At 37.3% G+C, this 24,710-nt stretch overlaps 1 protein-coding gene across 2 annotated transcripts in view; it reads right to left on the bottom strand.

Annotated features, from left to right (window-relative positions):
• Positions 1 to 896: 896 nt before the first annotated feature.
• RIC8B (RIC8 guanine nucleotide exchange factor B) overlaps positions 897 to 24,710 on the bottom strand; it is a 32,906-nt gene continuing 9,092 nt past the window's right edge. For both annotated transcript variants that reach the window (XM_026865760.1, XM_026865754.1), the window contains exons 2-9: positions 22,492 to 23,097; positions 19,408 to 19,502; positions 14,701 to 14,854; positions 14,264 to 14,359; positions 11,585 to 11,729; positions 11,288 to 11,432; positions 9,482 to 9,601; positions 897 to 1,785 (exon numbers count right to left, since the gene is read on the bottom strand). In XM_026865760.1, the coding sequence (XP_026721561.1) occupies positions 1,674 to 1,785; positions 9,482 to 9,601; positions 11,288 to 11,432; positions 11,585 to 11,729; positions 14,264 to 14,359; positions 14,701 to 14,854; positions 19,408 to 19,502; positions 22,492 to 22,965 (1,341 nt within the window). In that variant the 5' untranslated portion in view covers positions 22,966 to 23,097 and the 3' untranslated portion in view covers positions 897 to 1,673. The remainder of the gene's footprint in view (positions 1,786 to 9,481; positions 9,602 to 11,287; positions 11,433 to 11,584; positions 11,730 to 14,263; positions 14,360 to 14,700; positions 14,855 to 19,407; positions 19,503 to 22,491; positions 23,098 to 24,710) is intronic.

Here is a 24,710-nt window from a genome sequence, read left to right as displayed (position 1 = left end):
GATGCTCCATGTAGATGCAGCAGACAATGTAGCCTAAGTCAAGTCATAACCCAAAACATCGACGATTTTAACATTCAGGAATGTCCTAGCATACAGCAACGTATACAATTAATGTCCCTAAGTTCTCCTGTTGTTTTGTTTTGTTTTTAAAAAAAGCCTTGCTATGATGGCTGGGCAGTGTCCAGTATTTCTTTTTAGTCCTTTCAGAACACTAAGGCAATCTGTGGAAGCTCCTCACATGGGAAACCACAGCATGACTTCACACCAAGTTCTCCCTTTACAAGGTCTTTGAACACCAGTTTCCTTAGTTCAGGGAACAAGTGTCAAGTCATAGGAAGAAAAAGACAAACTGGAGAACCGTCACCAACCACTGAAAGGTTCTGAAAAAAAAAAAAAAAAAAGGAGTTACAAACTAGGACATGAATTATTCTTCATGTAATTCATGCAGGAGAAACACACAGAAAAAGAAACCAAGCAGGTAAAGAGGCAACAGCAGCAGTGCAGCACGCCTAAAACTTTAATCTTTGTTTTTAAAGAGTACAGAGTTGAAATTGACACTTTCTTCCTTCCCACCTTCCCATTCTCTATCCCATTGCTTTCTAAATTCTCCCTAAAAGGAAACAATTCTCCCTTAGTTTGGCTTCCCTTCAGGTGAGGCACACCCATTAATCTCCAAACGTAGGCCCCAATTCAGTAAAACACTTGTATATGCACTTCACAGAATCACAGAATTGTCTAGGTTGGAAAAGATCTTGAAGATGATCCAGTCCAACCATTGACCTAACATTGACAGTTCCCAACTACCCCAGATCCCTCAGTGCTAAGTCAACCTTACTCTTAAACCCCTCCAGGGACAGGGACTCCACCACCTCCTGGGCAGCCCATTCCAACGCCTAACTTTAGTCCACTCCCATTCACAGCTACATTTAAGTGTATACACTTGAATGCTGTTTTGAATAGGGGCGTTTTTACTTAACCAAAGATTGAGGTGGGGGATATTTGTGTGGTCTTAACAGGGAAGGGAGGGAGGACATACAATATAAATCATCTTGTTCCCAATTTAGAGGTAATTTTAGCAGCAGTCAGTGACTGACACATTGGTAAAATCTTAAGCAGCAGCTTAACCACAGAAGTGTGTAGCAGTAAGAAATCCAATGACATTTTAAAAAATGGTAGCTCTGAAATCACTGCTGAATGCCACTTAAAGCAGCTTCACAAGGTCAGTCAGATTTCTCAATTTAAACACCCTCTGCTCCTAATTCTATTAAGCAAATGTGCTTATTTAATTACAATTATATAAAGGGAGAGACTGGTAAGACAATACAAAAAAATTATCAAGAATGGGAAAACCTACTGATTTCAGAAAACAGGATTCTGGAAAACTAAAACGTTTGTATTTTATTTTACACTGTAGGCTTTCACTTTTTATCCCTTTGAAATACATTTAGTTTTAAATTAATAAAGATCATAAACTAATAAATTGGTATGTTCTTTAGACAGACGTAATAAAAATTCAGACATTACACCACAGGACCTATCATTTAAATATCCCAATAATAGAACAGTTAAAGTGATGCTGGCTAATGGGAGGATAAAATGCCTAGATAAAAGATGTTTTTGCTCTAAGGAAAAGTGTGGATTAGAGGAGAATTGAGAGTGAAGCAGGTGATGCTTTAGTCTGAATCTGAACTGTCTTGCTTGTTGGTATGGTACTGGCTGACTGCCTCTTCCAAAGGAGCCATTGTACCATCCGGACGCAGTCCCATTGGTTTTATAAGCTCATCTCTGTAAGACATTTAAAAAAAGAATATATATTAGCATATGCACACATATCAATTCACATGTGTATAATACAGTCACATACAGTATATGCTTTAGTACATAATGAGCCTTTAAAAGGAAGTTATTTCTGCTAAAGCTCTCTGTTTTGAAGAAAGAGGAACAAAAAACCTTCCAAAATAGGTGGGAGGGGAAGAGCAGGACAGATAAAGACTTCATTCATGTAGGCCAAACCTACTTAGCCAATTAAAGACACCATGAAAAGTCAGTGCCTAATAGGCTCAAGACAAGGAGCAGGTTCACTGTTTTAGATACACAAACTAGCTTTTCTTCTAAGCGTTCTCCGACAGCCATTTTTTCCTCAAATTTCACCTGCCATTCTGGCCAATATATGCCCACGCAATTACAACAATGATTTGATACACATTCATCTTGTTGAAGTAAATAACTCAGTTACAAGAACAGACTCTGCCTATACCACTACTAGGGGTGTGTAAGTACTTGTTGATTCATTTAAAAAAAGCTGACTGATTGTAATACTATTGCTTTTGTTTGTGGCAGTTTAATTACAGGATTGACAGCCATTTTAATCTCTTCAAAGCTCCAAAGGCCTCTCAGCAGCTAATCCAATTATATCTACTCCACAAGCTACAGCCTCATCTAAGAGATGATTAATTATTGATTAAGACAATCAAAAAGTATTAGCAAAGATTTATTTAATCCTTACTTTTTATCACCTCATTTATATGTGGATTATGGCAAAAGCTGTAAGGGCAAAGATAACATTTTGATCTTCTGCTGAAAAAAAATAACGGAGAATAAACTCTAAATATTCAGGAGTCACCTTAAATAAAGGAGTGGAGGCTTGATGTCAATTTACCCCTTGCCTGAAAGGCAGGCCGGTAAAACTGTCAATTCAACACACATATACCACTCTTCTGAGCCACAGACAATAAAACTCCATCACTCAATGGGGAAGAAAAGACATTTCACCAGCTCTCAGCCTGACCTGCACTACTAACTTGGCAGAAAAAAGGGACAGAAATTCCTTGTACACAGCTGGCAACCTAACCTTAACACAACCATAGGAACAGAAGAAAAGCAACACCTGAATTACACGGCATTTGTATGCTAGATATTGTACAGTCAAGCAGCAGTTAAATTAAGTCTCCAAGTGTACTTTTTGCTCAGGAAGAGCAGAAACCAGCAAGAGACACTCAGCTGTTTGTGCAGATGTGGCAATCAAGATAATACAGTGATAAACTCACAAATCCCATTGCCTGCAGCATTTCAAAAGATGAGAAACTGGACCTGTGGTTTGGCTAAGCAGGTCTGGGTGGAGAGCTGAGGGCCAGGAAAGGAGGTTTGCAATGACCATACTCAAAGAGCACAGGCCAGACTGCCTGTGTGTGTGTGTGTGTAACAGTGAAATCTATCTTTAAATAGACTGGAGATAGCTTGCTATACCTGAGGACTGACAGCAAGTCCTCTTCCTTCAGGCAATGGGATCTGCAGTATGCAGATTCTGCCCAAATAAGAGCACTCCAAAGTTTTCAAGTATCTGCTGGAGATGTGTGCGAGATCAAAAAAATACTTGAAATCAGAATCAAAAGGGCTCAAAAAATTAAGACCGCAGATCTAGCACCCAAACAGACCAAAACCCTGCCTGTCTGCTGTAGGGGTCCCCCAAAGGGAAAGCCACAGTACTCTGTCTGGAGCTGTGTCTAATAGCAAAGACTTTTTTCACAGGAAAAACCCTATACATCTAAGGCCTTTTTGGCTTTTAAACTTTCAACACCATAATGCAAAACAAGTGTCCTTTGAAATCTGTAATCAATCTTGCAACAATTCTTCAGTGCCACTTACCCAAGTTCAAGCCTCAGAAGTGATCTATTACACTTATTTTTGGAGAACAATAACCTGAAAAAAGCCCTTGCTCATATTTTTTGAGTCCTAAGAGTAATAACATAGCCACAAAGAACAAAATCACCTTTGCTTGCCTTCTAAGCTGAGAGGATCCTAGATTTTTGTTTTAAAAACCACAACAGATACTCTTGGGTTGCAACATTTAACACTGCAGCCAGAAGTCATAGAAACACATCATTTACTAGTCATTTACAATTTATTATTGGTAATAAATAAATTATAACGGCTAGTAAAGGATAAAGAAACAGTTCAAGAAAAAGGAAAGAAATACAGCCAAACAAGGCCTTAAGGTCCCCTTATGTGGGGACCTCTCTCTCTTCACATAAGGATGCTTATAAGATATCTGTAAATATTGTTATGAAGTCCTATATCATCATTTGTCATGTATAAAGACAGCTCTTTCTCTGCAACTTCCCTTTCGTGCTTCACTTTTACATCCAGTTACACACACTCCTGAACTTGACACAAACTTTTTCCTCACTCAGCGAGTCTGAACACCAGATGCAATACACAAGACACATCCATATGCGCAAGTCCTGGTCTGTGGTTTTTATGGGGGTCTTTTGGGGATAAATGCACTGAGTTTTGCATGACAACTTAATGCAGAAGTCTGAGTCACTGATGTGCAGTTGTGTCTTCTTTTGTGATGCTCCAAAGCCTGTTTCTCAGCTCACTGTACTCATTTCAAAGTGCAGCATTATGAAGTGAGCTGTACTGCATGTGAAGTTAATCCCAATGCACTTCCCTCCTCTCTGGGCTTTAACCACCAGCTAGGCTGATCTTGCATTTCACAGAACAACAAGGATGCTTATCAATCCCCTTTCTGTTCAGGCATGAGCTTCCTGCTTTACAAGTCCTTGAACAGGATGAATGACGGTTGTTAAAAGTTTGCTGTTCTTTCTCCATGTTTGGAGGCTGAACTCCATACACCATTCCTGAAACAAATGTTACCCAGTGAAACTGAAATGTATGAAGACAGAAATACTCTAGGCCACCAAGAGGTAGGAGGAGAAGCAGGGATCAGCCTATTTTTTCCCTTATTATAATCTAGTCCTAAAATGGTGTTAAAACATGGCATCCTTTCACCAGTGAAGACTCAACTGCAAACTCTCAACACCACACAAGCTTACTCCTGTTTTTCAAACAGGAAAAATACAGGAGGCAGATGAGAATATCTGGGCTGCCTACAAAGCTAGCTTCAGAAGTTTGGAACAACTATCTGGTAAGTAAAGGTGTTTTGGGTAGGATTGCAAGAGGCATCACTGCCTGGAGACCTCAATTGAGCTTTGACAGCCTGGGGTAGCTGTGGATGTGCTTGCTGTTTAAAGTGAGATATGAGGTGGCAAGGGAAGCACCAGAAACTGGTACATATAGCCTCAGAAGATAGGTCACTATGCAGAATCTGGATGTTTATGGTACATTTATAGGGCAGAAGAGAGATTGCTTCAGCCCAGTAGGTGGCAGCGGGAATATTTCTGTATCTATGAGGGTATATACATGTACACAATGTGGGTATTTATACATATTTGAACATCCTTATGTGACCTCCCATATACTCAAATACACCTTCTTGCCACATTCATTTTTCAAATGCAAACAAAGCATTCTATTCAAGTGTACTTAGAAACACACCATAATTAAACAGTTGGTAAAATGCATTCTCTTCTTCCACTTTCAGATCTCCCAAGAGTCCCTTCGAATGTATCTATACAAGTTCTAGCTTCCTGCTTGCCATTTAGCTTGATAACGACTCAAAAATCATTCCCTTGTTTTGAAGGGTAACTCTTTCTTGGCTGCTCTATGTGCTATAGGGCAGTATTGACACATGGAATTAATGACGGTGTCTGTAATGAAACAGCCATCATGTAAACACCAGTCTGCTCCTTTGATAAAATGGCATGTTAGAGACCTATTCACCTCCTTATAATTGAGTACTACATAATAATTCCAATCCTTTCATGTAACATTATTTTGTTCTATGATTAGAAAGGGGAGGAAAAAAAAATAATCTATATAACATTGCCTTCTTCATTCATCCAATGATTAATTTTGTGTTTTTAATGAGTATGGTTGCTTATTTAGACAGGTTCTCTTACATACTTGTTTTGTTGACTTCTGTTCAATGTACAACAAAACCAAGCTGTGATAATTGGAGACCATTTCATCAGCAAAAGGATTCTTGCTATTAATACAAGGTTGGCTTGGAAAAAGCATCCTGACATTTTAAATTAGTCAATTAATATACAATTCTACCTATCATTTATAATAGAAAAAATGTTAGCATTTTTTCCAGTAATTTTTAATTAACTCTGAGTATATCCAATAATCTATTATATAAACAGACAGAATATGACAACACTGATTTAAAGTGGCTAACTTGGTATTTTGCAAAAATGAAAGGTTGAGTTAAATATTTTTTGCAGATCTGGGGAGTTTTTCAAAGCTCAAAGATGTGCAGCACATACAGAGGGCACCGATTTACAGTCACCAAACAATTCTCAATGAATCAACAAGATAGTATCGACCTTTACTGCAGACAAAGCCCATAAAGTTACTTCAGGGCCAAGTTCAGGCATCCAGCAAACTACCTAAGTAACATCTACATCTCCCAAGAGCTGCAGTAATCAAGATTTTTCATAATTTACACTTATAATTCATATATATTTAATAATATTAAAAAGTAATCTCATCCAAACAAATTTAAGCAAAATATTAATTTCTATAGGAGGTTCTGCAGAATCCAAGTCTATGTTAAAATACTGGGGCAAGGGAAATGGGTTCACAAACAATATTCAGCTTTCCCCCATACATTTCAATAAAACAAAACTGACTGATTAATTTTAATTTAGCCTTGTTGATGGTCAATTACCCCATGAACAGGCCTAAACAGCAAGAACCTAACAGAATAGAAAAACTTTGAAAGTAAGACCTGAAATGACTAAAAATGTGGATCAGTTTTACATCACCTCAAAGCAGTTACAATTCTTCAGTGCCAATGCTGAAAAGAAAGAGAAACCTGGAAACCAAAAATCCACTGGCATCTTATGGAATAAGTGAGAAAATGCCATTTTATTGCTTATAGTTTCAATAAACCTGTACAAAGGGTACAGTATAAACAGCAGCCATTAATGAAGCCTGTAACTTTTCAATGAAATAATATAGTTTTGCAAATTTGTTTTCTGAGTTCAATCCATCACCAGATAACTTTTCAAAATCGATGCAGAGCCAGTCAAAGCCAAATCCAGAACACGCCAGTGACAGACTGGCCTGATTATCCTCATCAGTCAGGAAGGAAAGCAAGTTTGTGAGTCGTTCAACTTTTTTTTTTTTTCATACCTTTCTCCAGTGAAAGTATACTAGCTCTTTAAAGCTTAGCTTCCATTACTGGGACAATTCAAGTGTACTAAGCAAACCAGTTTTGCAGTACATCACAAAAATTCACCCGAAGCTCTCGTTCCAGTTACACAGATAAAGTTATATAAACTCGTTAAAGATTGGAAGGAGCTGTTGGTTCCCTGTCCAACTTCCTCCTCTCTTATAAGCAAACACTGCACCTAACTGAAACTGCTCAGTTCATGGGATATATCCCCTCCTACCATGACAACAACAAAGGCCAGAAGGCGGAAACCTGCCACCAGCGGTCTGACTCAAAACAAGATTCAACCCAGAATCAACTGAAGACTCCTATCAAAGCAACTCCATTTTAAATTTGTAGGTTGCAAACCAAGGGAAAAAAGTGAATTCCACTGGTAGCTTTAAGCCTCTGAAAACTCCCAGCACTGAAAGGCCTCAAGCTGGAGGCAGAAATGTTCAATTCCAAAAACATGGGAGTCTCACTACTATCAGCATGTTATTGACTGGTTCTTGTATACAAGACTGGCAGCTTCTCATTTTATTTAACATCTGAAAACTCCACAGTTGCGCTCAATTATGTTCATTAAAAACATCCCACAGCCTCCCAAAACCACATCTTACTTTCTTTTTCCTTCCTGCCAGCATTCTGCCTCCTCCCTGCCCCCTGCAATTTTCAGTAAAACAAAAAGGGTGGGAAGAACAGTCAAGTGATTTTATTCATGTTATCACAGCACCTAAAAGGGTCACATCAACAACACTGTCCCACAGCAATCACTATACTAAAAACCAACCAAACAAAAAACCTCACAAGAAAGAGTCCCAGCCCTGAAGAGCTTGCAGTCTAAGTACTATAGAAGAAACTGCAGGTGGATGTAACTGACACAGAAAGCCCAAGGTGAACGTAATGCTCCTGGCCAAGAGGATAAGTAGTGACACAGGGCACCAGCTGCTTAGTTATTGTCAGTCTGTAGCAGCAACACAGCAGGTGTCTCCAATCCTCCAAACTGAAAAGGCTCTTATGCTACAGTAACGCCATTTGGACTTTTTGTGTAACTGCTATAGTGATAGCAACTGACTTGTCTTCAGTCTTAGTTTATCTCCGGTCTCAGTCTTCCTTTCTTAAAAGTTTTAGACTATTTAATCATTTTAATGTGGTACCCCTAACGCTCAGCATCTTAATTCTCTAGTTTACATAGCAATCATTCCATTTTACATTGTAGTTCCAGTAAGATTACATGTGCATTGCATTTTCTCCTCTTTAACTACACTTGCCTTCCATGCAAATAACATTAAAAAGCATCCAATTACTTCACTGACAGTCTCAGATTGGTTGTTCCAAGACCCTTCCCAGCTTTTGCTCCTGCTTATAATTCAGTCTTTGTCAGCTGATATAAAATCCAGATTCCCCCATATCTTTTGCTGTAGTCCTAATCTTTAATAGAAATGTAAAAATAGTTGGTTTGCTGAATTTCTCTCAATAGCTCTTGTTATTTGAATATCTACAGACTCACAAAACAAACACATTTATAGCTGCTGAGTTTTCCCATGTTTGAAAAATGATATACTTACATATTTATCTAAATTCCTAGATCTCAGTTCAATGGTCAATTAGTACTGCAGTAAGTGTTCCCTCAAGAATGTAAAAATTTGCTTATGCAGAAAACAAACTACAAGCAGTCACTCCAATATGGCTACAAGTGTGGGAGAAGAAAAACCAGCAAATTCTAGTCATACTGAGTCAAAGACCAAAAAAAGCTACACTAACTGCACAGGTCTGTTCCCTTTTTGTATGTTGAAAGATACAAAATAAAAATCAACTTTCTGTATCAAGGATGTACACCTTTATGTCACATTAAGTACCATTTTCTTTTATGGCATTATCTCAGCCATTGAAAACAAATTATAAAGGCTCATTTGTAATCCAGTCCTCACATACTAAGAAATCCACAATAATTCTCAATTGTAAATTCCATTTTAATTGCTCCATTATATAATTTATTGTTTCTGGTGACAACTATTTTCATACTGTATTTGTTCTTCCATATAAGCAGCAGACATAAGTAGTTACCAGGAGATGCTGCTCATTCACTTGGTGAAAATGAGTACACTTGCCTTGGGCTTGGATTGTGTCCCATACTTGAAAAGGAGAAATTCTTTTCATTATTATCAGCCTATCCATGTAGGAGGCAGGTCCCCTCACCACCAGATCTTCCTGATTCTGTCCAATCCTCTCCAAAAGAGGTTTCCTCTGAAGTCCTGTTACATATAACTCTTTTCTTTGAAGTGCTAAACATTTTTCTCTGCATTTATAATGGTCCTAATCCTGCAAAGAAGTTGATTATAGCACTATTTTGAAGCACTAGACCTTAGGAAAGAATCAGGATATGAGCTGCCTCCCTCAAAAGCAGCTATAATACAATACCTGGAAAGTTTATCAAACATGTTGACAAGCTTCATAGCTTCGTATTCTTTTTGTTCTTCTGTCATTTCATCCATTGGATTGGGCATTGGTTCTTCTAAGTGACCAGTGATAAGGTTAATGCTGGAGGTGGAAAAACAATACAGTTTACACTTCTATAGAAATATGTAAATTTTCTGTCTTCTTGATAGGAGGAAAGAGTAGTATACTAACAGAAACCACCAAAACTAAAACTGTCTGACCTGCATGTAAAAGTTTTTCCTATAAATAGCCAACTTTCATATTTATACATTTTCTGTAACCTTTTCTCGTGAATTGTGATATTTTCTTGTTGATTCACTTGCTAGCTACTCAAATACACAGCCACCAGTACTTGTTATGTTATAATCCATACACAAGCAGTTTGAAAGCAGGGGAGTAATGATGGTGGTAATGACAAAGACGATGAACCGAATGACAGATACATGTTTGAGACTAATTCTTTGCAGGATTAATTTTAAAAATATAGACAGGTTCCAGTTACATTTTCATATTAATGAAGAAGCATTAAATTAGTTCACTGTTCCCCTCATGATAATTTTTGCTCAAACCAAAATAAGGTTACAGTACTTTGAGAATTTACAATGTCAGTTTTATTTTCACTGTTAAAGTAAGTGAACAGAGATACAGAAGTGGTAACAAATGCAGAGAGTAATTTTAAAGAACACTGTCAGGGCAAACTGTCTTTTCAAGAAGTTTAATCACAAACATTTAACAGCAATACAGAAAATGAGATACAACTGACAGTTGTCCTGAATATTTTACTTAAGTGTCAGTTTTTAACTAAATAGATGTTATAGTTTTACTTGTATGCATATAAATGAATGTTAGGCTTTTGAAAGAAGAGCAGAGACAAAAGAGCAAGAAAAAAAAAATCCTGAAGTTCAGAAATAAAAAGACAACTCTCGTTTCAGAGTTCATTTCTTAGCATAGAAGCAATATAATTCCTGTAACTTCTCATACATTTAATCCTCTCCTTCATTTGTGTTCCTTAAGAATTTTTCAGTAAGACACAACCCCCCATCATATACTTACTCATGTCTGTGTAATTCAAGCAAAATGTAGTAAAGTTGAAAAATAACAGACTTCAGATGCCCATTATCAACAATTTCAGAACCTACTTAAAATGGCATCAATTCATAGATGTAACATGACAAGCAAACCTCTTAATACCAAATCAATTACAATTAATAAAAATCAACAGACAGAGCTTCTATATGATCACTGAATCCTACAAAGAAATATACTGGATTCTGACACATGACTTCTACAACAGTTGTTTTGCTTCCTCCATATTTACCTATGTGACCTACTCAATTCTTTGGGAAAATTTTAGTACTGACTGAAACTAGACCTACCAGTTGGTACCTTTTTTATAAAGTCCCACTTAAAACCTTAAACCACATTTGACACCTTTATTTTCTCTGTTACAGATATACCCCACAAACAATAGTAGGTTGCGAGCTCCTCAAAAATCTGGGGCAAAAGCCATCCTTGCTAAGTTTCTTACTATATCCTTTTTGTAAAATTTGCCCCCAAAAAATCTCTTTTCACACTCAGATTTAAATATTCAGATTCAAATAATTCTCATAGTGTTCGGTTTAGTTTTTTCTTTATTTTTTTCATCCTGGAGCCTTCTGACTATATGATAGTCACTTACAAGTCAACAGCAGACAGTAGCTAATGCAAATGTAATTCCAAAACTGGTCTCTGGAAAAGGTAAAACATCTAAATGCAAGAGAATATACAGAATTGAAAACAATACTATACTTTGGCTTTGCAGATTTGTATTCTTCTGTATCTGTATCTTCATCATCCGAGTACCAATGATCTCCTCTTCCTCCTGCTAACAGGCCCCTTGCTGCCAGCAATCCTGCTGCATTGCCATAGCCTGTATATTTTAACAAGCTGTCAACTGCAAAGAGTGATACAGAAAATTATTCAGCTATAATCAATTACAAAACAAAAACCAGCATAGTGTTACAAGAATTGAGTTATAGCAAGAGGCAAATACAGTAATTACTGCTAGACCTTATATAAAAGGGAGAAGAAAAAAGTAATTTTTACCTCTCTCTTTACAAAGAACAAAAAGAAATTCTGCTGCAATTTGCTTTACTCCAAGGTCAACATGTGTCATAAGACGCACAAGCTTGTTTCTCACTGTTGTGCCAACTTCTGGACGGTTTGATACATCTCTTAATGGAGGCAATACCTAGCAGCACAAAAAGAAGAAAACCAGCATAGAATGCATGGCAATACCTATCCGATCCTTGCAGAAACACAGTCAACAGAACAAGACAATACTGTAAACTCTACTCTGCTCCTTCAAAAAAAGGAATAAAATCAAGACAACTATGTTGGCATGCCCTAGTAATGACTCTTGCTTCTTAATATATTCAGGCCTTCTGGTCTGCCACCATGGACAAAAGAGTACTCAGTATCAAACAGACTAAAAAAAGAAAAAGACAACTATTAGCATATTAAGAGCACAAATTAGTGTCCCAAAACAGTTGGCCAACAGGCAGCAGTAACCTCATGCTCTTGGTTTCTTATGCTCAGATATGTGGAAAAAGCATTAAAAAGACCAGTTTAAGGAAAACTACGGTATTACCATAATGTGTGATTTATACAGAACAAATGAATATACTTATAATGAAAAAAACAGGAAAATAAGTCACACTGCAAGTTCTACTACCATAAATTTCAAAAATTGGCTCTACATGCATAGAGGAAAAGTTTTCTTCTCACAGAAAACACTCTTTTAAGAGCTCAAGCTAAATTTTTAAAAGATTTTGGAGAAAACACTATTTAACATTTCCCCAAACACACTCTTTTCTCATTAAATGTCATTAATATTGTTAACTTCAACCCTCAAGAAAGGCAGGAGGTGTCAGAAATGTGGCTGGTTTTGCAACCTAACTTCCACCTCCTTGCTCATCTGCTTTCAGACTCAAAGCCTACAGTACTTTTTTCACATTCACAGGATATATGATCTGCAGTCAAATCTGGGCCATAATATGAAATAATTAATCATCTGAAGACTCCTATAAGGATTATAGATCTTCAATGTTTTACTGGGTAATGAAACCAAAGATGTCACTAATTGTCATAAGAAATTGCAGGTCCTTTGTCTTCTAGGTGTCTAATGTAAAATGTCATGTTCTGTGAAAAATTACTGCACAATTACTACTGAAATTGGACTCACTAGGAAGTGATACTTAAACAAATGAATGCTACAGTATTGACTACTTTGAACAAAACAGACCCAGTCTTTTTCAAACTAAGTATTCAAACAGTTAGCAAAAGCATTTTACTTTGTCCCTGCTTACTTTCCCCAATGGGGATAGTACTATGACTGCCATTTCACAGACTGTTGTAAGAATGAATTAATGTTTTTAGAGTACTCTAATACTAATACAGTGATGAGTGCCACAGGACAGTCCATGAGGAAATTAATCATTCTGTCTTCAGATCAGAATTTGAATAGTGCACAATAAATAAAGCCTAAGGCCAACACTTAACAATGAGGGTAATTCAAAATATCAAACATCCGGTCATGCAGTTAGCAATATCCATCCATTCTGTGCACTAAATGAGGCAGTAGCCCTGTGGTAGAAGACAGCATGCAGTTACATCCTGACATCTAGATGCCGAGATGTCATAAAAACATGCAGACAACTTCATTTTCTAACTTCTGAACGTTCTGCTCTGCAATTTTTAAATTTTTTTTTTTTTACTTAACAGATCATGAGTATCCCAGGAAAGAAATACTGCAAACAAAAACAATGAGCACCAAGTACGTGTTTCTTAAATTCCTCAAAACCACTTTTCTGATATAGTTGAGAGAAGCAAAAAATATATATGCTCTTTTCCATTATAAACTCCATTCGTGAATTCAGGCTCAATTTTGATCCGGGAGTGGTATCTACAATGCAACCCAAAAATCACTGCAGTTTAGGAGAAAGAACATTTCTCAGCTGGTTTCAGCTGTCTTTCCCTTGCTCATCTTTTAAGTTGCCTCCACTCAACTTGAGGAAAAGCAGCAAAACAGGAAACATCACATCCAATCACCAAACCACACAGATTCTTTACATCTTTAACCATGGCATGGAAAAATCTTTTTTCCTGTAAAAAGCCTACCCACAGTCTGTACTGTATTAAACAGCTCTTCTAAGAGACCAGGTGATGAAGTGTGCCTCTGTTCAGGGACAAAGTTTTACTCTGACAGAACAGCTGATACACACTGGTACACAAGTTTCAATTCCAATCAATACTGCCTGCTGATGTCAGGTTAAACTGAAGTTCAAGCAGAACCCATCAAAGCACCTGTAGCTTCCCTGGCTATCACAAAGCTTTGCAAAGTTTTATTAACTGCACTGGAATTTTTCTGATATGCTGGATATAAGGCGACAGACCTCACTGAGTTCTTTGCCTGTGTGTCACATAATCCATGGTGACCCACATTAACAGAGCTTTACAATATCCCTAATGCTATTATTTAACAGCTCTACAAAATGTATTGTGGAATTTAGGTCATAATATCTATTGATTTACATGACCAAAAAAATATTTCTATAGCTATAACAGTTGTCAGAGACCTAACAGAAAAGAATACTGCAGAGAATTTTGTGGGTAATTTAATATGCAACCATTCATTCTTCTAAAGTATCAGTGTCTTGCACTGATGTACAAACCTCAAAAAGTGTATTAGCTTCATAGTTAAATTTTGATTAATATTTTACTTACCTGAGCTTTGATAAACTTTCTAATATTCCTATGAGTTCGGCAGCATTCAGTTAATAAACTGAGAACTGGAGTCAGACCTTCTCTGTAGCTACTTCCCTAAAATAAAACAATATACAAATAAAACATTTTTAAGAGCAATTTTTCCTTTTCAAATCCTATGAACCCTTCAATGCAGTCCTATGTGACAGCCAAAACATGAACTTTACATAGATATAAACAAAGAGTCAAATGTTCATCCACAAAACCACACACAAACCAGTACACTTCCAATATTCACAGGAATTTGTTCTCAATTTTGAGGTGTTTCACAATCTAGAAGCAAGGACATCCAGATTTGTGCTAAATACTGTCTGAAATGTAAAGCTTCTTATAAACCTATGTGCAATTCTGTTTTAATGAAAGAGGCCCTTTTTGTGAAGAATCTTTGCAGCCCATACCTTGTCTATTCTCTTCTCCATGAAATCCAGTAAAATCTGAATCGCTCCCATATTCATGCCATTGTATTTTATATCTGTTTCCACTTGGGATGATGGACTAATAAGAACATCCAAGCAAGAAACGGGAACATTGCTTAAGAGGTTGATTGCATTGCTGAAACAGATTTTAGAGATTCATTACTCATTTGGAAGAAAGAATTAAAAACAGAGTACAACTCACCATAAACTGTTTGTACAACTGCAACCAAAAAGAGGCCTTGCAACTCAAACAATGCTTTATTTTCTGCTCTCTGGGTTTTAAGGAAGGTGGCATGCATTATCGCCTGAGCGCTGGCTCTTGGAACAAACAAGAAAAAAGAAAGACAAAAGCTCCAAAAGCTACGCTGCAGCAGTGCACTATTACTTCCAGCTCCCGCAGTACCCTTTCCCATAGATAAGGCACAGCTTCCAGCAGTATGTTACAGCAGCAGATCTTGCAGGACAGCAGGGGGAACTCTCACATTGACTTGCAGCGGTCAGAGCTTTTTTCCTCCTTGAACCTTAAAACATTTTACAGTGCACCCATATTACCATCATTAATGTGACAAACTACACATTTCTTCCTCCTGTAACAGTGGGGCGTGGTGGCATTTTCTCAGGTAATATTTTCACCTTTACTTAGCTTGTAGTGTACAGGAAATACAGAAGGATTTTAACACATTAGAAAAAAAGATTCAGGTTTATTTACCAAGCCCCACCTTTCAGTAATTGGCAGTCTTTGCACTCTACAAAGCAGAGAGGAACACTTCCCAAATATCCATTAAGTGATTTAAATTAGACCACAGGGTTCCTCCCTCCTCTTTGATGGAGTAAGACAGAACTTTGCAAGGGTCCCTTGCATGGTACACACCCCTTGAGTTTGCATTTATCCTGTTCTCATTATACAGACTTGCATTTGTACTCTTCCTGAATATGGGGCTAAATTACACAGATACTGCAAAAATTAGACTTCTGTCATTATTTACTAGCTGATGCTCAACTAAACTTATAAATGGATATATTCAGGAATACTACAGAGCTATTTGGACATACATATGCAGATCTCAAAGCTATCAACAAAACTATGAGCACTGATGTTTCAAGGATTGACAAAGTGTTCCAAGAATAGAGAAGGCTTTTCAAACAACTTCATTTAACACTTTTAATAATACCTACATAGAAGATGCCCTCAGTTTTGATGTTGTTAATGCAATTTTAACAAAGAATTATTAAAAGAAAAAGCAAATCATGGCAATCAAACATAATAGTATTTCTAACAGATCTACTGGTTTTGGTCTGATTGGACTGGGTGGCTGTTCCACACTGTGCCATCTCCTTTCTGCTCTTTTAGTAATTGAAATTCAGACAACTTCTGCTTTTTGGAAAGCTTGTTCTCTTTGGTTTGTTTCTAATTCCTGTTCAAGATACATCTTTTCTATCATGGAAGTTATTCCTCTCTAATAATTCAGGAATACTGAGAAACAAAACAGACTGAAATTCAACAAATATTTGGTGGCTTCAGGCCTTTCATCAAAAGTTCTCTTTTTACCAGTTTCTTATTAAACAACCAAGTTCCCAAACACCTACAAAATTAATTTTCTGGATCACTGTGTCTGAGCTATTCTTTTCAATAAATGAAGCCCGGCTTTCTGATCTTTGTCACTCCACTGACAGTTTTATTTGTGGTAGAGGAGTGTATGAAATTCTCCAGCTACCAGGAAGTCACTGACTATGCACAGATCTGCACAATAGTGTTTGCATTCCTACTCCAGGGGGTAGAAATACTGCGTATATTACTCTCCCCTTTTCGGCTTCCTAGAGATCATTAATCACTGGGACATGACATCCACCCACTCATGCTCCCAGCCCCCTCCTGATATGCAAATTCAGAAGCAAAGGCCTATTTAGAGCTGCTGAATGCCTTGATTAAAACCTTGTTAGTGGGCAAAAATGGCACTCACTCTAATATGTGGTGCTTTAAACTGTTCATATTCAAACGCTAAGTAATTACATGACAGAACCACAATAATGACAACAATACCAGGTACTAAATTAGTTAACATATTTTTATAGGTAACTTCTGCTTATTTATTAGAAATAGAGTCACACTGACAATCAGTACATCACAGCTCAGGGCATGTATCCAACACCTGATGCTCACATGAAATAAATCCTCAGCTCACACATTCAGAGCACAAGTATTCATAGGACGTGCTCTAACTGGCTGCCTGAACCCTTCATTTAAGCATCTTACATTCTTCAGATTTACAAACTTAGAAAAGTGCAAGTGATCAGCAATTCTAAGAAATATACCTCCCTGATGCGTCATAAAGTTTATTCTGCATTCAGCACTGCTCATATTTTATTCAATTTTTAACATTATTTTTTCAGTGCCTTACTGATAGGCTCCAGGTGGAAAGCAGAGCGAGAAGTTGCACTCTGCTCTCTGACTCACACCTCATCTCCAGCAATAACGACTGCACAGTCAGAGTCCAGCATACAGAACAGCCCCAGCGATGACACAGCCTAATTTTTTTCAGCTATGCAGTGTTAGCTATAGACTGCTAACACAAGTATACTCATTCATTATTGAAGCTCCTATCAGGAATGAAAGTTTTGCTTGACCAAATACATCTGGGGACTTGAAGTGGGGCCCTCTGATCCCTCTGAGGATTTGCAGGGGCATTATTCTGAGTATACCCTTTCTATTCCAGAGATGCCTTATGAATAATCTTAGTGGAAAAGTGTATTAAATTATTCTGTTCTTATTGTGCCCTGTAACATTTAAACACAAAACTCAGGTTCTGCAAATGGGCTCAAATATTTGAATCACAGAAGTTAAAACCTGTGCAGTGCTCTTCTAACACAGTAAAAAACCCCAAGTGTGACATACGTCAAATACCACATGCAGCAACACTATCCTTGCATTCTTTCTTGTATCAACTTGAGCTAAACAAACTAGCTACAGTAAGCTAACATAGGGAGAGAGTTGTTTTCCCAGCATAACAGAAAGACTGATGCAGTGCTATACTGTCTGATGGAGAAGGAGAAACAACTGAAATGACACAAGGCAGTGATAACCACTCATTTCTTTTCTGCTTCCCACTCTCAGAACTACGGAGAAACCTCGCCTTGACTTGGTATCTCCGTAAGGTCCATGTGGGCAGCATCTCTACACAAAATATCCCTTCTGACTGAAAAAAGCAAGGACAGAAATCACACCAATAATACATATTATTCAGAGCTGCCTACTTCTATAAGTAAATCCCTTTCTGGATCTCATCTGCAAAAGCTAAAACCAAAAGGACCTGCAAAACATGCACCCTTTTGCAATAACACAAGGTAATTAAATTTTATAGGGTGATTAGACTAGATTCTTGGACAAGGACACACAATGTGTTTTCATGGGAAAAGCATCAGCTGTGTAATAATTCAGCAGAATATCAGGCAGTCTTGCTGACTACATACCAGCTTAAATGCTAAAGGTCTATCTCTGTCTTCTTGTAGCTGAATTTATTCAAACCTGTTCAATTTTCCCAGCAGTGGTGAATTCATTCCCACCAGTCCCTCCCTTTAAAGGAGGATGAGAGTGCAAAATAACCACCATAAGCAGCAGCAAAGAGAAAACACTGAGTGCCTTTTAGGAAACACTCAGCACTAACTTTAGTCATGGCAACTATTGCAGTGGTATCCTAAATTATTCCAAACTAGTCTGCACCAACTGAGAAGGGCTCTGATGTAGGATTTTAGTGTTCACCTACTAAGACTGTTGATCTCTAAGAACTTTCCAAGATTTTAATCAAGTTCATTTAACACTTTCAAGATTGCTGGGTGTGAAAAGCTATATCCTTCTTCCTGGAGCCTGCTGGTTCAGAAGAAGATCTTCAAAAGATCCTACAGTTAGATATACGGACATCACTGAAGAAGAAAACAGCAACACTAACTTTGATTGCTGAGGCCCTGAGAAGAACTGACCTACTTGGATAAAAATAAGGGTGTCACAGAAAAAAACAGTAACAATGAGCAGAGAACTACCACCTCACTAAAAATACTATAAATTTGGATTGAATTGTTGGCTGCAAAAACATAACAAACAGTTGGGTGCAGGACTGAGGAAAAAAAACCCCAACGCACCTAAAACCACAAGATGATTCACTCATCTTTGAAAAAAAACCCACCATTACCAGGGAACTGATATCTGTACTTTTAATAAAGCAGCCTAGAGCTACTGGAGATAAAGTATCACCTTATTACTTCCATCCGAACCTATCAGAATTTCAGAAGTTACATAAAAAAAAAATAATCTCAAAAGCATTTCTTCCATCTGCTTCTGTGCAAAACGACAGAAGTTGCATTTAACTTCAACTTGCACTACCCCTAGAACTTCCATATGCATTTTCATCCTCAGTTATACACACACACACAAAAGATTTCAAAAAGGTCAGCTTCATTATTATTCACCAAAAATAACAATATTGCCAGCCACTTTCTCTCTGGAATGGTGGACATGCTTAAAAAAATATTTCAGGCAAACAGTTTAGACCAAAAAGATTAATAATATTTTACTCAAAATTACTATTTTCCATTGTTTCTCAGATTTCCACTTTAGATTTCAGGCAAAGTTATTTTTTTTTCTATTAAAAAAACCCAAACACTTTTAAAATAGATTGGTCCTGCAATTTTACCAACCTGTGCAACTCTTCAGTTTTGTCTTCAGTAGGGCCCGTGGATAATAAGCAGTGTCGAAGGATGGCAGCCATGTAACGAAATTGATGAGATTCATTCTATATAAATATAAATTATGAAGACATTTTTTCATTTTGAAGATTGCAAGTGGGGTTTCAGGTCACTAGAATAATAAAAATTAAAGATGGAAAATACCTATTAGATCATAACATCCATCCCTATCAATAAAAGGACTGTACCTTAGAGTTCACTGAATTCTTAATGCAATGTAACTGCCATATGCTGGCCTTTTAACTAGGCCTTGTAAAAGTCGCTGGGGACTTGTTTCCAAGTTAAATGAACCTTCACTACCAAAAAATCCCATTACAAGCATTTCTTCAATTCCATACCACTGCTCTTAATATACCACTACTATCTTCCTTTCTGTATTTACACCCAGCCGCCTCTTCATCCATTTAGATTACATATGTTCTTCATTTATTATAATTTTCCTCCTCCTCATTTAGACCTTTCGCTGCCAACAGTTTCATTCCCCCACCCAGTCTGTTTCTTTTCCTAATTCACTTGCTTCTATTCCCTTGATACCTTTTCTCCATTTCGTTAATAACTTCTCTACTCTCAGCAACCTTATTTGCCCTACTTTTGCTCTCTCCAAGCAATTCCCCCTTCCAGTCTCCCACCAGACAGCAGCCACACAAAAGTACACCAGTATCTGCAATCATTTAACTGTGTGTATCATTGTCCTCGTCCTTTTTCATTAGCTCTTCTTGGCATCCATCATATGTTCTGGTGTGTTTGAGCTAGCACAAAGCACCCCATTGCATCTTTTGTAACATCAGCATCCAAATCTGCCAACTGTACCACCTGCGGCTCTTGTCTGGCTTTGCTACTTTGAAACCATCTTGTCATTAAATAGGGTGTTTCCAATGGTTCTCTGCCCCTTAGGGTGGATCTCATTTAGTTTTCTACCCACATGCCTAACCTCTCTGCTCTCCTTTTATTTTCCATCCCATCCACTATTTGTAATCTCTTCAAATTCTGCATCTTCAGCCCACTTAATTAACATAATGCTTACTCTTCCTACAGATCATTAATATTTCCACAGGGATACTTGCTAAGCAGAATGTCACATAACACATCTGGCAGTTTACAACTACTAAAGAGCTCTTTAAAGTTTCCTTGCTTTTAGGAAATTTGTGTAGAGATTTATCTCAAAACAAGCTTCTTCCACTCCAGAATGTCTTAACCTCTCATCCAAAAATTAAACAAACCCAAAGAAGTTACTAACACTGGAATTTCCTCCAGTCTGAAGGAAGTTTTCCTGACAGCTGCATGCTTGGACTCTTCAGGGAGGAAAAATTTTGTGGGACAAAACCTCCCTCATTCCACAGACAGCAGCCATAGGAAACTTCATCAGGTAACACCATGACTGTGTGCCACCTCCTGCCTGCCCCTCTGCAGTAAACCAGGCTTTTCATCTCACAAGATTCCCAGTATTTTGCAAGAGTACTCTAACTTCAAGATCCAGATTTCAAGAGCTTACTTCAAGAGGTGAACATGTAATACAGCTTCATTTGCCAACACCTGACATATCCTCCACAAAGGACTTAATCACAGAGATGATACTTCTCGAACTCTGAACTAGCAAATATTCATATAGCCTTGTCACATGATTTAACTTTTTCCACTCAAGCTTTTATCTCCAAAACATTCACTTGACTATACAAAGAACTTTCTCTGACAAAGTTATTTTCAATAAAGGTCTAAGTCAGGAATGCAATCAAGAGAAAAGTCCCTCACTTCATTAAAAGTTGAAGTATTACCTTCCCTGATTCCCTCCCCTCCCTCCCCCATCTTAAATTTCTGGATTTCTTACTAAGTGTATTCTTGAGACATTAAAGCAAAGAATAAGCTTCAGACTTTTCTCGTTTTACATTCCTTAATGTTATGATTAAAGTCTTATTTGATGTTTAGTCCAATGCACTAAAGGGAACAATTACTTGTTAATTTTAACTACTATAAACTTCTGCTTTGCTTTATAATATGCTGCATATTTACAATGCCCAGTGAAAAGGTAACAACACTGGTTTAGAGACAATATGATGTAGACTAAAAAGAAAGATTCCCTATATAATTCTATTACTGTAGCACAGACTTGGGTTATTCAACAAAAAAAAGTTATTCTTATCATTTCTGTTTATAAATTTAGGGATGCAACAAATAGGAAGCATATTTGTCTAAGAAAAAAAATAATCTGATGTCATAAGGAAAAAAAAGATAAATCTTATGAATAAGATGTAACAATGTAAATGCATTTGGTTCTCATACTTGACCTCATCTTAAAAGATCACATTTATGTCCAAACCTGGTGTTGGAAGGATGGGAGATAAAGGTATTAAAAAAAGTACCACTCTTTCTTCAGAGTTACTTGTTAAAAATTAAGAGTCATGCTTATCATCATGCCAAGGAAAACAAAGATCAGGGAGACTTCTCAGCTCTAATTATTATCCTGTTGCTATAGTCCACAATCTCCAGAGATGTAGCCATCTGACAGATTTACATTCAAAAGTTTTTCCTAGCCAGCTAATTATTAATAACAGCATTTATTTTCTTTTGAAATCTAAGACTCTTATGCAGTAGTTGTTTTTGCATTTTTTACTTGAAAAGATACACTTCTAACTTGCATTATATAATTCAAGCTATGCTCCCACTACACATAAAATGTATGGATTAGATTTTTTGCCTAAGTAGTAACAAGAACAATGAATTTATTTTGTTAATCAAAGCAACGAGCATTAAAGACTCAACACCTTTTGAAAGCCCAAGATCATCAATACATGACACAATCAGAACTCAGACAAATTTTCTCAGATTGATTTTGCATGTAGAGAAATTATGATGTAAAATCTCAAGACTACCTGAGCTGCTATTTTCAAAAATGCAATCATATTCTATCAAAATTACAGTAGCAAACGTTAAGGATTCTTGCTCTGGGGATTGGACAACTGCCTCGTGTATGTACCTGCTGGTTCTGGCTCTTGCAGGCTAAACAAAACCAATTTAAAAAACACTTCAGCTAAGCCTTACCTCGCTGTGGACATTCCAACTGTCAAGTGTTACATTAAAAAGAGCCTTTAGGGCCTCAATGGCACAATCTGTCTCTTGCAAAGACAGAGGCCTGTCACGATCTTCTGCTGTTTTATACTCTTCTACCCATCTTACACTCAGGGAACTTTCCAAAGCCTGAGTCAAAACTTGCACCCCTTGTAGTTCCTGGCGTAACTGCGATCTAATATCTGTGTGCAGAAGCGACAAGAGGAAGAGGAGTCGCAAATCAAAGCATTTAATGTCATCATCAAACTGTTGGTCCTTGCATTTTTCCAGGAGATTGCAGAGCATAGCTGCAAGATTCAGTTCCAAACTGAGCTTCTGTGCAACAGCACTATTAAAAATTATGTTACAGAGGCATTTTAAAGCTTCTACTATAACGGGAAATTCAGACATTCTCTCCAAAGGATCTTCCACAGTGTCCAGCTTTGCTAGCCTCATAAGTATCTGCATGTTCCTCTTCGTGGTTACAGGCACTAAAACCTTCTTGTCCCTGGAGAGAATACGGAGGGCCTCCAAACAGGCAACTTGACATGAAGTTTTTGTGTCTTTTTCAAGGATGTTTAGAATTCCCTCACACAGTTTCTGTACAAAAACAAACGAACAAAAAAGGAACAGTTTTAGCCTCAAAATATTGGTGGCAATAGGAAACTTTTGCTAAGCTTCCGTATAACTTTTGAGTTTTCAGCTGACTTGAGAAAACTAGGTATTCTGCATTAGCTCTTCAAAATATAAACTATTACAAAAGACTTCCACAGATCATCAAAAGCAGTTTTCCTCATGGATACAACCCTTGGCAAAAGCATTAAGCCAACATGGCAGATGCTATCCATCACTGCCAGTTACTAAGTTTTCACAGTATCAGGACTAAAAAGTTGAGTAGCCAGTTACAAAGCTAGAGAGAAGTGAAAGAATTTAAAAATACATCAAAGTAGAACAGTCATATCTACAGTACCTACAAAATTATAAATTGAGGTTGTTTCAGTCAGAAGGCTGGGAGAAAAGAAACCAAGCCAAAATAACTGCTGCTCAACATACAGGTATTAATACTCCATGTTTTGTAACAGCTATAGTTTGTGTTGCCATTTCAACCTAATCTACAGACTTCTCCTATCTTAAGTAAGATTCTTAGAAATGTTAGCTCTGACACAGAAACATAATGCAGTTTTATTGGAAGACTTAGGCTGTAGCATTTTTACCAAACCAGCAAAACTGCTGCTTTGTCACACAGATTGCTCTTGAAGTCAAAATATTTCACTGATACTTTATACCAACATGACTGCAGGAGTAAACAATCATATAAACACAGCACAAGAAAATACAAGACTCCAAGAATCTGCAGGTCAGAACAGTAACATCTGAATTACAGAAGAATTACCTTTTATAAAATAGAAACAGACAATCAGATGATAAATCAAAAGAGAGAAAAGACAGGACAAGGTTACTTGATGGCAGACAACTCTATGTGGTTTTTATACCTTAAACTCAGGACACCACTACTACTCATGAGTACCAGAGCCAGAAGTATAGTTCCCAGATAAGTGGCATTACAAACTGCATTGTCCCTCACAGGACACAGTTCCTCCCTCCTTCTCACCACCCAAGCTTTGTGTCTTGACCATCGATACGAATAAATTACCAAAGAAGCCAGAGTAGCAACTGAGTTGAATAGTCCTAGCGCAGAAGTCTGCTTAGGACCTGAAATTCATATCATGGTTTCAGACATTATATGTCAATAAGTGATAAAAAACAGCACATAGGAATATTAGCAAAGTGAAAAATAGTTCTTGGGGACGGTCTCTGGAATTACACTTTTCACCACCATCACAACAAAAGCAGGAAGCACAGCAGCGCATCACCCTGACTCAAAGGTCAAAACAAAAGTTCCACTTGGGACATCCAAGCAAGTTTTGTTCACTTACAATTAAAGAAAAAAAAAAAAAAAGGTTAAATCTAAAACAAATCTGGAACAGACACTCCAGAAGAATAAGGGAGAAAACAACACAAGTATTCAACAATGTTAAAAGACAATCTGTAAACAGAATCAGACAGTAGGAACTCACAATATGATTTCTAGTATGTTTGTCCTGGGGTGAAGCCCACTCAAAAGCATCACCCAGACAATCAAGGTCTTGACTACATCTCCACAGCTCTGACTAGATTAATCTAGTAAGAGTTTGAAAACAAAGGATGAGCTC

This window comes from Athene cunicularia (genome assembly GCF_003259725.1).
Source record: "Athene cunicularia isolate RWA chromosome 1 unlocalized genomic scaffold, athCun1 chr1_part2, whole genome shotgun sequence".
Classification (NCBI taxonomy): domain Eukaryota; kingdom Metazoa; phylum Chordata; class Aves; order Strigiformes; family Strigidae; genus Athene; species Athene cunicularia.
The sequence above is the reverse complement of the archived record's forward strand: the minus strand, read 5'-3'. Positions and strand labels throughout refer to the sequence as shown.